The sequence below is a fragment of the Euleptes europaea genome, chromosome 13 (genome assembly GCF_029931775.1).
Source record: "Euleptes europaea isolate rEulEur1 chromosome 13, rEulEur1.hap1, whole genome shotgun sequence".
In the NCBI taxonomy this organism is placed as follows: Eukaryota; Metazoa; Chordata; class Lepidosauria; order Squamata; family Sphaerodactylidae; genus Euleptes; species Euleptes europaea.
This window is the reverse complement of record NC_079324.1, coordinates 52,524,877-52,539,611: the sequence shown is the minus strand read 5'-3', so window position 1 is coordinate 52,539,611 and position 14,735 is coordinate 52,524,877. Positions and strand designations below refer to the sequence as shown.

Genomic DNA, 14,735 nt, shown 5'->3' with positions numbered 1-14,735 from the left:
CAGCTGCTGGCGAAACGTCAGGAAAGAAAATACCAAGACCACGGTCACACAACCCGGATAACCTACAAGAACCAACCATTAACATTATCGGGGCGCAAATTCTACTGGCTGTTGAAGAGGAAGAGGCAGAGGCTAGTTTGCCGACTTGCCAGCAAAGCTTTCTCCCCCAGCCCCACACACGGCTGGGTCAGAGACCCCCTTTTTCCTGACCGCTCAGATAGAAGGAGTATCAAAACGATCCAGGTTTTCCAAGAGGGGAAAATCTAAGGACAAGACCTCCTGTAGCCACTGGGAATGACTGCCCAGTCGCAGGCTGCAAGGGGGCCGAAACAACCCCTGCTGGCGTGCAAGAAGCTGCTCAGATGGGCCAACGTTGTTTGCAGAGAGCCTGGTACAAGATAAAGAAAGAAAGAAAGAAAGAAAGAAAGAAAGAAAGAAAGAAAGAAAGAAAGAAAGAAAGAAAGAAAGAAAGAAAGAAATCATAATCCCAAAACAACACAAAATGGCGTGCCAGCTTTCGAGTTCTCCAGAACTCTTTGGGCTGGATGTTACAAAATAATAATAATATTTTTTTTATATGTGTGGGGAGAAGAGGATGTTTCGGACCATGGTTTTAAAGGCCTTTTCTCGCACTCAATCCTGGGGCGCAGGCAGATGTACATTAGGTGGATTGTGGGTTTTTTAAAAATGTGATCATGGGGTCGCTTCGCTACTAGCTCTGAGCTTTCCCCTTGATTTCCGGGTGAGGGTTATTTCCGAAGCCTGTAGCTACCCGCATGGTTGTTCCATTACCTGAAGCTTGGGCAGGTTTGCACCAGAGAGACCCACGGTTCCCGGTGAAGCTGAGCTGCTCGGAGACCAGAGAGAGTAGCTCCCCCCCCCCCGCCCAAGAGTAGAAGACTGGAAAGCGCCGACGGCGGGCGAAAGAGGACTCGGCCTGGCTTTAGCAGACAGCTGTTCCCGCCGGGGTGTTCCGTGACCTCTAATGCTTCCTCGCTCTGGGCCACAACCCCAGTGTGTATGTGTATGGCCATTTATGCCTGGGAGGTTGTGCCTTGGATTTGCCGCTCTCTAGATGCACATTCCCCCCCCCCATCCAAATTCTCAGAACTCAACAATAAGCCCCCATGCAGAGTTTTGAGAACTCGGATGGGGAAAACGTCAGAGTGACAAATCAAAGGCAAAACCTCCCAGGCATAAATGGCTTATGTGTATGTGTGTCAGAGAGAGAGGTGGGGGGGGGGAGAGTGAGCCAGCGTACGCCCCTCTGTCTTGCAAAGTCTAACCCTCTCCAAAATGCAGACTTTAAAGGAAACAAAAGAAGCAACTCTCTTCTCCTAATTTGTTTCTCCCGATGCAGCGCTCCGGTCCTTACAAACAAAAGGGGAGGGAAAGAAAAGCCCCCCCCCCCAGTTCAGAATGGACAAAGAGCACAGGCATTATAATTTCAGCTAATGGACATTTCAGTAGTTTTGAATCTCTCCCTCTGTTCACATTGCGTGGAGGAAAACCCCAATATTTTATTGGAGGAAGCCCTGTTTGTTTGCTCGTTTAAAGGGTAGTCAGAAAACCCTTCCAACAAGCGCAAAAACAAGGCAGGATGCAGAGTTCAGAGAAACCTCTTGTGAATGCTCCCTGGATGGTTTCACCAGGGACTAGAAGCCTGCTTTTGGTTGTTGTTTTTGCCTAAATTTTTGCTTTACCTCCTAGATTATGTGCTTTCCAAGACTTTAAAACAGTTGGGGAAACACAAAGGCAGAAGCCACAAGGAATCATATCTTTGTTCTTGTTTCCCCATTTTATCTTCCCTTCCCCCGAACGGTTCTTTCCTACACATTCAAAGAAAACTGGCAGGAATCCAGACGGTTCCCTCATCCCTGTTAACTGAAGGATCTCTCACGCAGACCCCAAGCAACCTTCAGTGGAAGTAAACCGCTCTGAAAACAGTAGTCTGACTCCTGACTCCCGAGTAAAATCTCTCTGGGTTCCCAGAAGAGCTAATGGGATTGAATAGTGGTTGTCTACATAGATGCAGCAAATTTTCTGTCGAAATGCTTGACCCGATAAGGTTTTTTTTTTTAACCCAAATTCCAACAGCGGGCATAACAACCAGTGTTGCTTAAGTGCTTTGTGAATAATAAAATATATGTACATTTATTTTTAGAATTTATAGCCCGCTATTTCTCCCCAAAAGGCACCCAGGTTGCTCTACGAGTCGATCTATAATGTAGGGCCCAGCCAGATTTGATTTCGCTGCTTCCCCTCATCTTAAAACACGTTCAATCGAAATCTTCCCATGGTCTTCCATGGGACTTAAAAAAAAACCCCACTTATGATCGCGGGCTTCACGTGTTAATCGCGTTAAATTGGGGAGGGATGTCTAAACAAAAATGGACCTTCCAATCCAATGCCCCCTTTTTTGGGGGGAGAAACTCTGGCAAAGAGGGCGGAAGAGTCTCTGGGGACCAGTTCCACGCTAAGAATATCAGTCCGAAATAAACCCAGAAAGCTTTTGTTGGTTTGTTTGTTAAATGCGTAGGTGCTTGAAATTCTCCCCCGGTGACTATATAAAGCCTTGCCAGACCCCAGAACCAAAACGATGGCTTGTTTAAAGCACACCAAAACTTCGGCTTCAGCATGTTAGCTTCTGGGGTACCAAAACAATCTTTTCCAGTTTGGGGGCCAACAGACTAGCAGGGCTGCTACATCCACACACAAACACAGAGAGCGGAATATGGAACCTTGGACCGTTTATGCATGGGAGGTTTTGCCTTGGATTTGCCACTCTTTAGAGGCACATTTCCCCCATCCGAATCCTCAAAACTCAACAATAAGCCCCCATGCAGAGTTTTGAGAATTCGGATGGGGGAAAAGTGCATCTGGAGATCTGCAAATCCAAGGCAAAACCTCTCATGTGTAAATGGCCTTCCTCTTATTGTGAATGTTGCTTTGCTCGAGAAGCTCTGGCAGAGCGCTGGTCTCTTGTTTCACCAGGACTGCCTCTCGGGGAGGCCGGGAAAGGCTTCTTTCGATTTGCCTCCCCCCTCCCCCTCGGGAGGCTGCCATCTTCTGCACGCTTTCTCCTGAGTTAAACCCCCTTTTATGCACGGGGGATTTTGCCTTGGGTTTGCCGCTCTCTAAATGCACATTTTTTCTCACGCAGATTCTCAAAACTCAACAATAAGCCCCCATGCAGAGTTCTGAGTTAGGGAAAATATGCATCTAGAGAGCGGCAAATCCAAGGCAAAAACTCCCATGCCTAAATAGGATTCCTCCTCCGGGTAAATGCGGCCAGGATCGGTCTGCTCGAGATCAGAGTGACAGAAAGAAGCTTTTCCTTTGCACCGAATGACTTCGTAGAGCAAACGGAGGCCTCTAATGCCAAGAAGTTTAACCTACCCTGGTTGCTGTGAGCGCATGTAGACGCTCTCTCCGTTTGGGAGGTTTGGCCCAGTTTTCTCTCCCTCCCCCCCCCCAAAAAAAAATTCATAGGGGGAAAATAGGGTTATCTCCCAAGACCACACTCTGCATGGCCCTGCCAAAATGAAGGCCACAATTCTATGTATGCTTTCCCTGGAGTAAAGTTCCCACGATGTCTCCCATGCGTGGGATTGAGGTTTTGCAACCCTTGAAATCCATCCATTGGGGTTTCTCTGGGAGAGATGAGAAGCAGGGACCTATGCCCAGAAGCAGGTCTCCTCGGTTGGGAAATTTTACTCCCAAATAAACGCATGACAGAATGGAAGTTTGCGATCCTGTGCCCAGTTGCTTGGGTCAGCAGCAAGGCCCGCTTTTGAGCCAACACACCGGTAAAACTGCGCGGCGAGGGTGCAACCCTATGCAGAGGTATTCCAGATCAGTGGAGTAACTCCCCTACAGGATCACCCGCAGGACTCCCACGGAAACTAACGGGGACTTTTGAAAGGGTGAATTCATGGCTACATGGTGTGCCCCCTCCCCCAAACGTGTGCCTGTATACATCCTGCCTGCAGAGGTGTGGGGGTGGACATGGAATTATGCCCCAGTTTGCGAACCCTCGTGCACCAAAAGCCTGCTGTATGCAAACAAGTGCATTGCGGATCTACAGTCAATATTTCGCCATAAGACCATCCGGGACAAAAAAAAACCCTGACTCGAAAATACCGGCAGTGCCCTCCCCCGCCCACTACTAGTTTCTTCGCATTTGGTTCTCCTATAAAGGGAGGAGGGAGTTATTTTCCATGGGTCAGACCCAAAGCCTGAATTCATTTGGGAAACGGCAGGCGTGGAGAATTGAGAACCTAAGAATTTGCAATACCCACTACTAAGAAACCACACCGAGGGGCTGGCCCGGCTCTGCGCTCTGCCCGCGATCCACCAAAGCTTTAAGCCTTCAAGATATCCCCCCACCCTCTTGAAGTCTTTGGGACTTACGAGATATTGATTTTATATAAATTACTCGGAAATTAGATTTGGCGGCATTCTCCCCAGGTACTGTATTACAGTCAGGCGGGGGGAATACTCCTAGTTCGTTTTGATAATAAAAGGATGGTGATAATTTGTCCTCTCCCTCGGTTTAAAAACAAACAAACAAAAATCCTGAATAGGATTTTTAAGGGAATATTTAAAAGCACAGACCAACAGTCTGGAGCAGATACTAAAACACACACGCCACTTTTTTAAAAAAATACATTTTATAACGAGCTAAATACAGTTTTAAATTTAAAAAAATTATGTGCGAAAATGCAGAGATAATTTATTCTGTTGGGTTTTCTCGTGAGGGGTATTCACCAGAAGAGGAGAAACTATCACTTCCCAGTCCAAAATATAAAATATTTCCAAGGCTCACTCTCCCCTTTTGACCAGTGTAAACGCCAGCCTTCTGAATGAGGTCTGGCCGTTGCTCCCCTCCCCCCAAGCATAAAAAGCCCCCCTCCCCAAAACCAGGACAAAACACAGATCTTGCCCTTAAAGAAACACAAATGACTAAAAGCAGATTACTGTGCAAAATGGGGGACGGGGATCCCCCTATATTCCTCGAAAACAGCCCTATAAAAATGTTTCCAGCTTTCCCCCGAAGGGAATTTGAGTTCGTTCCTTTGGGGGCGGGGGGAGATATATATTTTTACAAGGGCCACCGGTAGCAGAAATCCTAATTTACTGCACTCCACTGCGGGGAGGAAGGAAAACACAAAACTGTTTCGCAAACCACGTTTCACAAGAGCGCAACATCGAAACCGAGCCGAGGCCAAACTCCGTAGCATAGAAAGGGGATAGAAAATTATGACAATGGAAGCCAAAATCGTAGGTCATGCAGCAAACAACATAAACTGGAGAGGTTTTAAGATGCCCCCTCCTGTTCTCAGCCTCTGGGGAATGCAAACCGCCACGATAGAAAGTTATACAGCCCGATTCGCCGAGCCTAGGAACGTCTACTTGGAAATAAATTCCACTAAGTTCTATCGGAATTTAGTTGCTTTGCAAATGTAAACGGGAAAGACAAAAGAGAATTGCCTGGCTCGACGTGAAAGTGTTTTTTTTTTTTTTTAAAGGAGGGGTCCGGGTTGCGTCTTTTATTGCATTCAGGAGACCACTGACGCCCCCAGCCAAAAGACGTTAGGGGGAAGGAAAAAAAACACGCGCCCGGGAATGAGTGATTTACACGTCATTACATGAAGTGCAAACCGGTTTGAAGACGGGGCGTTCGCTAAACTGGCTTTTGGACTGACCCCTTAGGGGAAGCAAATCGGGTGCAGGTGGGGGAGGCAGAGGAGGGGAACCCTTTTTTGAAGGCTGAGGATTTACACCCCCACCGCCTCGAACCGGTCTCCAGACATTATTTATCGCCACCGCCGTCATGTTAGCAACAATAATTCACGCCTAGTTTGAACTTGTGAGCGCCTTCCTGGTTTCCCGTCCTAATTTCGAGGAAATCTCTCGCATTCAAAGCAACGCCCCCCACTTTATTCAACGCGTTGGTTAGTCACGAAGGGGGGAGGTTGTAAAACAAACACACACGGGAACATTTGCGCTTGCGGGGTGGGGGGGAGAGAAGAGGCTTCGGGTTATACCCCTGGATCAAAAGAGAGCCGTGAATCAAAAGTGAAGCTGATACAAAAGCAAAGCGTGGATTGAGATGCTTCTGTATCGATTAATTATTAACTGCTTCGTTAATGAACCCCCCCCCCCCCCAAGGAAAATAGGAGAGGGCAGGAGGAGAAACCCTGACAACAGCGGACGACTGCAGACATGGAGAATCACTACTGGGAAATAGACCGTTCGGATTAAATAAATAATATTTATTAATAAATCAATGGGGGGCATATATGCAGGGGAGGTTTTGCCTTGGATTTGCCACTCTCTAGATGCACATTTTCCCCATGCGAACTCTCAAAACTCAAAAATAAGCCCCCGTGCAGCGTTTTGACAATCCGGATGGGGAAAATGTGCATCTAGAGACCGGCAAATCCAAGGCAAAACCTCCCGTGCACAAATGGCCGGGGAACAGCGGGAAAAGGAACCAATCCAGGACAGGGCGATTTGTAAGTCCAAAGAGCCCCACACTTTGACTCCGATCCTAACGAGCTGCCGGTCAATTGGTTTGCGAGGTCTTTACTTCTCGGTAAAGCTGAGCTTCAAACCCAACCCCACGTTAATCCTAAAACGGGACTGATTTCTAGGCAAAACGAGGTTTAAAGGTTATAGTCTTAAATCGAAAGCAACCGGGTTCGCTCCCACGGAAGCGGCGAACGAAACGGAGAGGCGCAGGACGGTGTTCTTAGCCCGAGCGCGTTCCCACTCGGGAGGAAGCGCCTTTGGGATCCCGCGGGCAGGAGTCCAAGCAAAATAATACTGCAATACAGGTTCTTCGTGCTAATAATACAAGCAGGGTCTTAGCAAATACACTTGAGCATTAAAAATAAATAATCCCTTGATTTTCACGACAGGGGTGAGCCCGTGGTTAAATCTTTCCAATCGAAAACGATGGGGTTTACAAGGCCAGTCCTGGGCAGAACTGCCCCAGTGGGAACCCTTTGGAAAGCAACGGGTTTGGGCTGGGGATAACTGACTCTGCGTGGGATTTCGCTGTCAGAAACAAACGTCAACCTTGACAGGACGGCGCCTGATAAGGCCGATCAAGTCTGGTCTGTCGCGGCAAACAGAAGGGGGGGGGGGATGAACCCGAATCTCGGGGCGCCCTGAAAACGCGGGTCTTCCTCCCAGCGGCCAGTCTGCGGGGTCGAGATGCATCTGAAGCTCCCCCCCCCGACGGTTTCTAAAAGCTTTTTAATTTCAATGGGTTTTCTGCGCTCGAATAACCTTGCAGTGTAGGGCGCGACCGGCCTTTGGGGAGCCGCAGTTCGCCCGTCGATTTTGGGGCTGCGAAGGACTCCCGGTGCCATCCTCGGCCGGCCATTTCCCGGAGAGTAAGCACCGTCGAATTACACTGGAGTAAGGTTCTGAGCAGACCCTCTTAGGATAGACCCCTCTAGAAATCTTTTTTATCCAAGGGTTTGGCCCCCTTCAGAGCCCTTCGGCCTACAGGGTGCAACTTGGTCTATGCACGGGAGGTTTCGCCATGGGTTGGACGCTCTCTAGCTGCCCGTTTTCCTCACCCGGATTCTCAAAACTCAAAACTAACGCCCCCCCCCGTAGAGTTTTGAGGATTTGGATGGGGAAAATGTGCAGCTGGAGAGCAGCAAAGGTAAGTCAAAACCTCCCAGGCATAAATGGCCTAGGATCGCCTGCAATACTACCATTTTCACACATGCTGAGCAATGCACTTGCAGTCCACTTTAACGATCGTTTGCAAGTGGATTTTGCCAGTTCACACAGTTCACAAAGTTCACGCTTTCGTACCTGCCGAATAGTGCAGTTTCTGTCTATCTATCTGACTCTCTGTGGTCGGTCCCCCCTCTTAATGTGTAGGCAAGTGACACCGTTAGGAAGGGCAGATTTTCCAACAGTTTCAATCCACTTTCAGTGCACTTTGAAGCTGGATTTACACATGGCCATTTATGCCTGGGAGGCTGTGCCTTGGATTTGCCGCTCTCTAGACGCACATTTCCCCCATGCCAGTTCTCAAAGCTCAACAATAAGCCCCCAATGCAGAGTTTTGAGAATTCGGATGGGGGGAATGTGCGTCTAGAGAGCGGCAAATCCAAGGCACAGCCTCCCAGGCATAAATGGCCACCCGAACTGGCAAAATCCACTTGCAAACAATCGTTAAAGTGGACTGAAAGTGGACTGAAAGTGGACTGAAAGTGCCCAAGTGGACTGGAAGTGCCCTGAAAGTGGACTGAACGTGCATTATCCTACCCAAACCTCCCCCCCCCTCTCCAGGGGCCGCTGGCAATGCCCCGAGCCAAGATCCCCCCCCCCAGGGCTCGGGGACAACGATTGCAATTCCGGGGTGTGTGTGTCTTGAGCTGGGGGGGGATTCGAAGGGTGGGAAAGGCTCCCCCCCACCCCCGCACTGACCTGCCGGCCTTGGTGACGATCATCTCGGTGCCCAGCTGGTTGAACTCGTCCCAGAGCGCCTTCATCTCCAGCTGCACGCTGACGTTGGCCACCTTGGGGTTCTTCTTGACGGGCGCCTTGGCCGAGGCGGGGGCCGACCCGCCGCCGCCCGCCCCCTCGGGGGTCTCGGGGGGCGGCGGGGGCGGCGGGTTGGAGCCGGAGCCGCCGAAGGGGTAGCCGTGCTGCTGCTGCGGAGGCGGCGGGCCGGGGTGGTGCTGCTGCTGCTGCTGCTGGGGGTGCTGCTGCTGCTGCTGCTGCTGCTGCTGCTGGGCGGCGCAGGGCTCGTAGTGCGGCGGCAGGGGCGGCGGCTCATGCTGGGCGTAGGGCTCCCCCGGCGCGGGGGAGAGGTGGTGGTGGTGGTGGTGGTGGTAGCCGGCCGAGGCGTTGAGGCTGCTCAGGCTGTTGGCCGTGAAGGCTGCGACGTCGCAGAAGTGCGAGAGCTGCGTCAGCCAGGGGCTGGAGATGGCCGAAATCATGCCCGCCCGCCGCCTCCGCCGCCGCCTCCGCCGCCGCCTCCTCCTCCGCCGCCTCCTCCTCCTCCTCCCGGCCCGCAGGCAGCTCTGCGCCCGGCCCCGCCGCCCCGCCGCCACTTATAGCCCCCCTCGCGCGCCGGCCCGGGAGGAGAGGGAGGAGAGGCTCGCTCTCCGCGGGGAGCGCGCCTGCGCCTTGGAGGCGCTTCCTTCGCTCGCTCGCGCGCGCACCCCCCCCCCTTAAGCAGCAGGCGCGCGCGCGCGATAACCAAAGGGGAGGGGGCGCCCCTGCTCTTCGGCGCGGTCGCTTCCCCCCTCCCCCTTCCTCCTCGGGCGCCTCGGAGCCCCTCCGGCGGCGCGCGCTCTGCCCACTCGCCTCTTGCCCGCCTTTCCCCTCCGCTCCCGGCCTCCCTCGGCCAGCGCCGCCACCCTCCCCAGCCGCAGGCAGGCAGGCAGGCGCGCGCGAAGAAAGGGGACGGGTCTTGGGCGCGGAGCCCCCCCCCTCTCGCTTCTCCCCCTCCCCTCTCGCTTCTCCCCCTCCCCTCTCTTTTCAGGAGCCTCTCCGGCGGCGCGCGCTCTGCCCACTCGCCCCTTGCCCGCCTTTCCCCTCAGAGCTGGGGCTGCTGCAGCGCGCGCCCCCTCCCCTCCCCTCCCCTCCCCTGGGTGGCTCGCCCGCCTGTCAGTCTCCTCCTCCCCGCCGCGCGCGCCCAACCCGGCCCAGCGGGGGCCCCGCCTGGCCCCGCCTCCTCCTCCTCCCCCTCCCTGGGGGCTCTCGGGCCGGGAGGGGCGCGGGCCGCTCTCGGCCTCCCGCTCCCGCCGCCGCTTCGCCGGCCCGGGGGAGCTCCGCGCCGCCCCTCCCCGCCTGCCCTCCGACCGCTCCGACCGCTCCGGCCTCGCCCTGGCCCGCGCGGGGGACTGGCGGCCGGGAGCGCGCGCCGCTCTCCCCCCCTGCCTTGCGCGGAGTGGCGTGCGCGCGCGCTCTCCCCTTCTCCCCCCCCCCCACCCCTGGGCCCCGGAGAAGAGGCGAAGCCTCCGGCGGTCGGGGTCTCTCCTCCTCCCCCCCCCCCCAAGTCCTGCGCTGCCGGACTTGGGATTCCAAACGCGCCGCGTCCCGCCCGGGACGGCTCCGACCCCCGGGGCTCTTCAGCCGCTCCCTGCAGCCCAAAGCAAGAAGGCTCCTCCGCGGCTGCGATCCCCAGCGCCCTTAAGCCGCTCCCTGCAGCCCTAAAGCAAGAAGGCTCCTCTGCGGCTGCGATCCCCAGCGCCCTTAAGCCGCTCCCTGCAGCCCAAAGCAAGAAGGCTCCTCCGCGGCTGCGATCCCCAGCGCCCTTAAGCCGCTCCCTGCAGCCCAAAGCAAGAAGGCTCCTCTGCGGCTGCGATCCCCAGCGCCCTTAAGCCGCTCCCTGGAACCCCAAAGCAAGAAGGCTCCTCCGCGGCCGCGATCCCCAGCGCCCTTAAGCCGCTCCCTGCAGCCCCAAAGCAAGAAGGCGGCGATCCCCAGCCTGCTTTCTGATACTCTGGAAAGGGATTGCAGTCCCAGCCCCTTGAATCAGGCCCAGGTCCAAGGAGCTCGGCGGAACATGCAAGCGCCGGAGGAAACCGACTGGGGGGTGGGGGGACCCTCAGCCGGGATGGCCGCCGCGCTCCGGCTCCTCTGGGCCCGGGGCGATCCTCAACACGCTGGACGGAAGCGATCCGCAAGGGTTTCTGCAGGGGTTTGCCGAGAGGCCGCCCACGATCCGTGCCGGAGCTCCGTTCAGATTCTGAAGGTTACCTGGCCAGGGCGGGACGCGACGATCCTTTCCTTTCGAGCCCCGCTGAAAGAAAAGGCTCCTGGGCCCGGCTCCCTTCGGACTTGTTTCTTTTAGGGTTGACATTCAACTTCTTGGTTTAATGCGACCCTCCTCCACTGAGATCCACTGGGATCAAAATGGATCGAGTGTGTTTCGGATGCGGCGCTCCGAGAAACGAAACCTCTTGCGTTTCTATCGCCGTTCCCTGAGAACACGCTCCTTTAGAAAGGAATCCTATGGATTTCAAGGACTGCCTTTCCTAGAAATATGGGTCAGGTCTTTCCTATCGGAGCTGCGTTCCCCCCGTATTAAAACAAACAAAAAAGATGCAATTAAAATACACAACCTCTGTTTTTTTAAAGTGACGTTTGAAAAGTGGCCCGGGTTGTTTTATAACGTGGGCAGCAGAGCAGGGAGCCTGCTCTGAGTTTGGGATTTGGCGCAGCTGAGGCGCAGCGGTCGAGGTCTTTTCTTGGGGCGCTTTCACGCATGCTGAATAATACACTTTCAGTGCACTTTAACAATCATTTGCAAGTGGATTGTGTGCCATTTCACATAATAAAATCCACTTGCAACTTGCATTGAAAGTGGATTGAAAGTGTATTATTCAGCATGTGTGAAAGCGCCCTGGGAGACCCATAGAAGTGAATGGGATCCGCTCAAAAAGACGCTCTTCCCCATTCACTTGAATGGGGCTGGCAGGAAACGGTCCAGCCGATTCGAGTTGTGATTTGCATCTTTTTCCTAAGGGTCTGCTTTCCAGTTGACACCCCGTTTGGCATTCCCTCCTCTGGGATGAGGCCTCGCTCTTTCCCCAAACACCGTGAGCGACAGATCGCGCCGATCCACCGCCGTGATCGACTTTAATGCATTCTTACATCACTCGCCTCGGCCTGAGGTTGTGCGGGATTTTAGTATTCCTAACATTATACATGATATCGCCATTTTTACAGGGCTGCCTCTCCATACGATTACTATTAGACGATTAAAATACTCTTGGTCAAAAGTTTCTGGTGTTGTCTGGTGAATTCCCCCCCCCCCAACTATGCTTTAAACCCCCAAATGCTGTTAGAAGAAAGTTAATATGGTGAAAGTTCCGATATACATGTAGCAGATGTCCGGTCCTGCATCCTTAATTGTACTAAAATCCCATTAAAAACACACCCTAAAATAGAACGAACCCCGAAGTAACTTTAGGGCAGGGCGAGCGTTCAAACACGCCAACGTTTTACACGCTGCACAATCGATTTTATAATGCAGTATTATCGTTTTATTCTAATTGAACTGCAGGCAACTTTGTACTCGCTTACTCAGAAGTGAGGCCCACATGTGCTTTTTGTGCGTCTGCAGCGCGGAAAGGAAACGCGCATCAGCGCAAAACCTACATACTGTGCGGGCGCAATCTAGCCCCAAACTGAAACTATTTCAAGCCCCATTTATCTCTGTGGGCAACTGTTGCGTTTGAAATGAACGGGATGTGCAGCTGACTGCTAGGCGTGTTTTCTCGGGAGTAAGCCTCACTTTCTTCCAGGGGGTTGACTCCCTTGACAGGGTGCCTGGGAGCGCATCCTTCCAAGCGCTTAACTTGGCGCCGGATCGTGCCCTGCGCGGCTGTGTTTGTGGAGAACCTCGAAGATATCCACGGGAATCCGGAGCCTCTCGCTCCCCCCCCCCCCCCAACGCTGGCTGCGAGAGCCGGCATGGTGTAGTGGTTAAGAGCGGTGGTTTGGAGCGGTGGAGTCTGATATGGAGAACCGGGTTTGATTCCCCACTCCTCCACATGAGGGGGAGGGGGCTAATCTGGTGAACCGGGTTGGTTTCCCCACTCCTACACACGAAGCCAGCTGGGTGACCTTGGGCCAGTCACAATTCTCTCAGCCCCACCTACCCCACAGGGTGTCTGTTATGGGGAGGGGAAAAGAAGGTGATTGTAAGCCGGTTTGATTCTCCCTTAAGTGGCAGAGAAAGCCGGCACATAAAAGCCAACTCTTCTTCTTCGAGACCATAACTCATAAGTGTATAGCTTAAGGCTACCTTGTCGATTGACAGCGCAATGGCTGCGGTGCAAGGACGGGAGAAGCCTCGATTTGCGCGGTGAACGGCGAAGCCGGTTCAGCCAAAGGGAAGCTTTGGGGAAAGCGGCAGAAACCGTCCAGGGGAGAAGAGTCGCAAGGCGAGTGGCTTCGGATCCAAGCGAGGCGGCGGCGTGGAGGATCGACGCTTTCCTTGGCCGGGTGGATCTGGCCACCCGCCGCCGGCGCCTGGGCGCCTTTCCTCGGAAGTCAACCCCGAAGGGTGGCGGGGCCGCCTTCCTCCTCCCGTGGCGGAAGTTTCTTTCGCGTCCGGCGTGTTGAGGATCGCTCGGGGTTTCCCCGAGGCCGATCTGGGTTTTTTTCGGGGGAAGGGGGAAGCCCGGAGACCTGGCAACGAACCGCGGCGTGCTCGGAGGGGGGGAGAAGGGGGATGCCTCGTTCCCGAGCCGAGCCCCCTGCCCGGGATCGGAGCTGCCCGGGAAGGCGGAGAAAGCAGCCCCGGCCCCCCACCCACCCACCCACCCACCCACCCGACGGCCCCGTTCGCCGCCGGAGCTTACCTTCCATGTCCCTGGTGACGGCGCTGAAATGCATCCTCCTGCGGGCGGCGGCGAGGGCGGCGGGGCCGTAGGCTTTGGGGAGCCCCCCGGCGGCGCTCAGCTGGGCGTCCAGCGCCGCGATCGCCTCCTCCTCCTCCTCCTCCTCCTCTTCCTCGGGGCCTCGGCCGGCCCGCTGGGCGGCTGCGATCAGAGAGGCGATGCTGAAGGCGTTGGCCTTGGGCGACAGGGGGCTGCCCTCGTCCATAGAGGAGAGCCCGGCCCGGCCCAAGGCTCGGCGTGCCGTGCCAGGCCAGGCGGGACCCCCTCCCCCCCGCCCGGCGGCCCGCAGCGGCGACGGGCACAGCGGCGCGGGACGCTTCCCCGGCGACTGCCCTCCGCCGGGCCCGGCCCGGCCCTTCCCCCTCCCCGGCCGCTCCCGCCCCGCTGGAGGAAAGCCTCTCCGTGCGCCCTGGCTCGCCCTGCCCTGCCCCGTCTCACCAGCGCTTCCCTCCTCCCACCGCCTCCTTGCCCCCTCCAGCTATTTATTTATTAGTTTCTCCCTTCTCGCCCCTTCCCCTTTCTCCCCCCACCCTCTTTCCCCTGCTCAGTTTGGATTTATTTCCTGCTTCGGTTATCCTCCCCCTCTCCTCTTTCTCCCCCCTTCTCCCCTTCTCCCCCTCTCCCCCCCCACCAGTTTCCCCCTGCAGCCATTTATTGATTTCCTCTCTCCTCCCCCTATTTCAATCTATTTATTTAATGTCATATTCCCCTTTCCCCCTGAGTTACTTTCCCTCCCCCTTCTCTCTCCTGTACCTGCTTCTGAGCCCCCTCCACCTATTTATTAGTTCCCTTTCCCCCCTCTTTCCCCTGGTCAGTTTGGATTTATTTCTTGCTTCGGTTATCCTCCCCCTCTCCTCTTTCTCCCCCCTCCTCTTTCTCCCCCCACAATTTCCCCCTGCAGCCATTTATTGATTTCCTCTCTCCTCCCCCTATTTCAATCTATTCATTTAATGTCATATTCCCTTTCCCCCCTTTCTCCCTGAGTTACTTTCCCTCCCCGTTCTCTTTCCTGTACCTGCTTCTGAGCCCCCCTCCAGCTATTTATTTATTAGTTTCTCCCTTCTCCCCCTTCCCCTTTATCCCCCCCCTTTCCCCTGCTCAGTTTGGATTTATTTCCTGCTTCGGTTATCCTCCCCCCTCTCCTCTTTCTCTCCCCCCCCCAGTTTTCCCCTGCAGCCATTTATTTATTTCCTCTCTCCTCCCCCTTTTTGAATCTATTTATTTAATGCCTTATTCCCCTTCCTCCCCCCTTATTCCTCTGAATTACTTTTCCTCCCCCTTCTCTCTCCTTCTGAACCCTCCCCCCCACACACACACATTTTCTTGCAACGTACAGCAAGG

The 14,735-nt window shown here is 54.7% G+C and overlaps 1 protein-coding gene across 2 annotated transcripts in view; it reads right to left on the bottom strand.

The window, feature by feature from the left end:
* The window catches only part of TBX1 (T-box transcription factor 1), a 47,899-nt gene extending 34,300 nt beyond the window's left edge, over window positions 1-13,599 (bottom strand). Inside the window, exons 1-2 of one of the 2 annotated variants that reach the window (XM_056859428.1) lie at window positions 13,356-13,599; window positions 8,461-8,914 (exon numbers count right to left, since the gene is read on the bottom strand). In XM_056859428.1, the coding sequence (XP_056715406.1) occupies window positions 8,461-8,914; window positions 13,356-13,599 (698 nt within the window). The remainder of the gene's footprint in view (window positions 1-8,460; window positions 8,915-13,355) is intronic. The other variant, XM_056859430.1, reaches the window with a different exon arrangement.
* Between the last annotated feature and the right edge of the window lie 1,136 nt (window positions 13,600-14,735).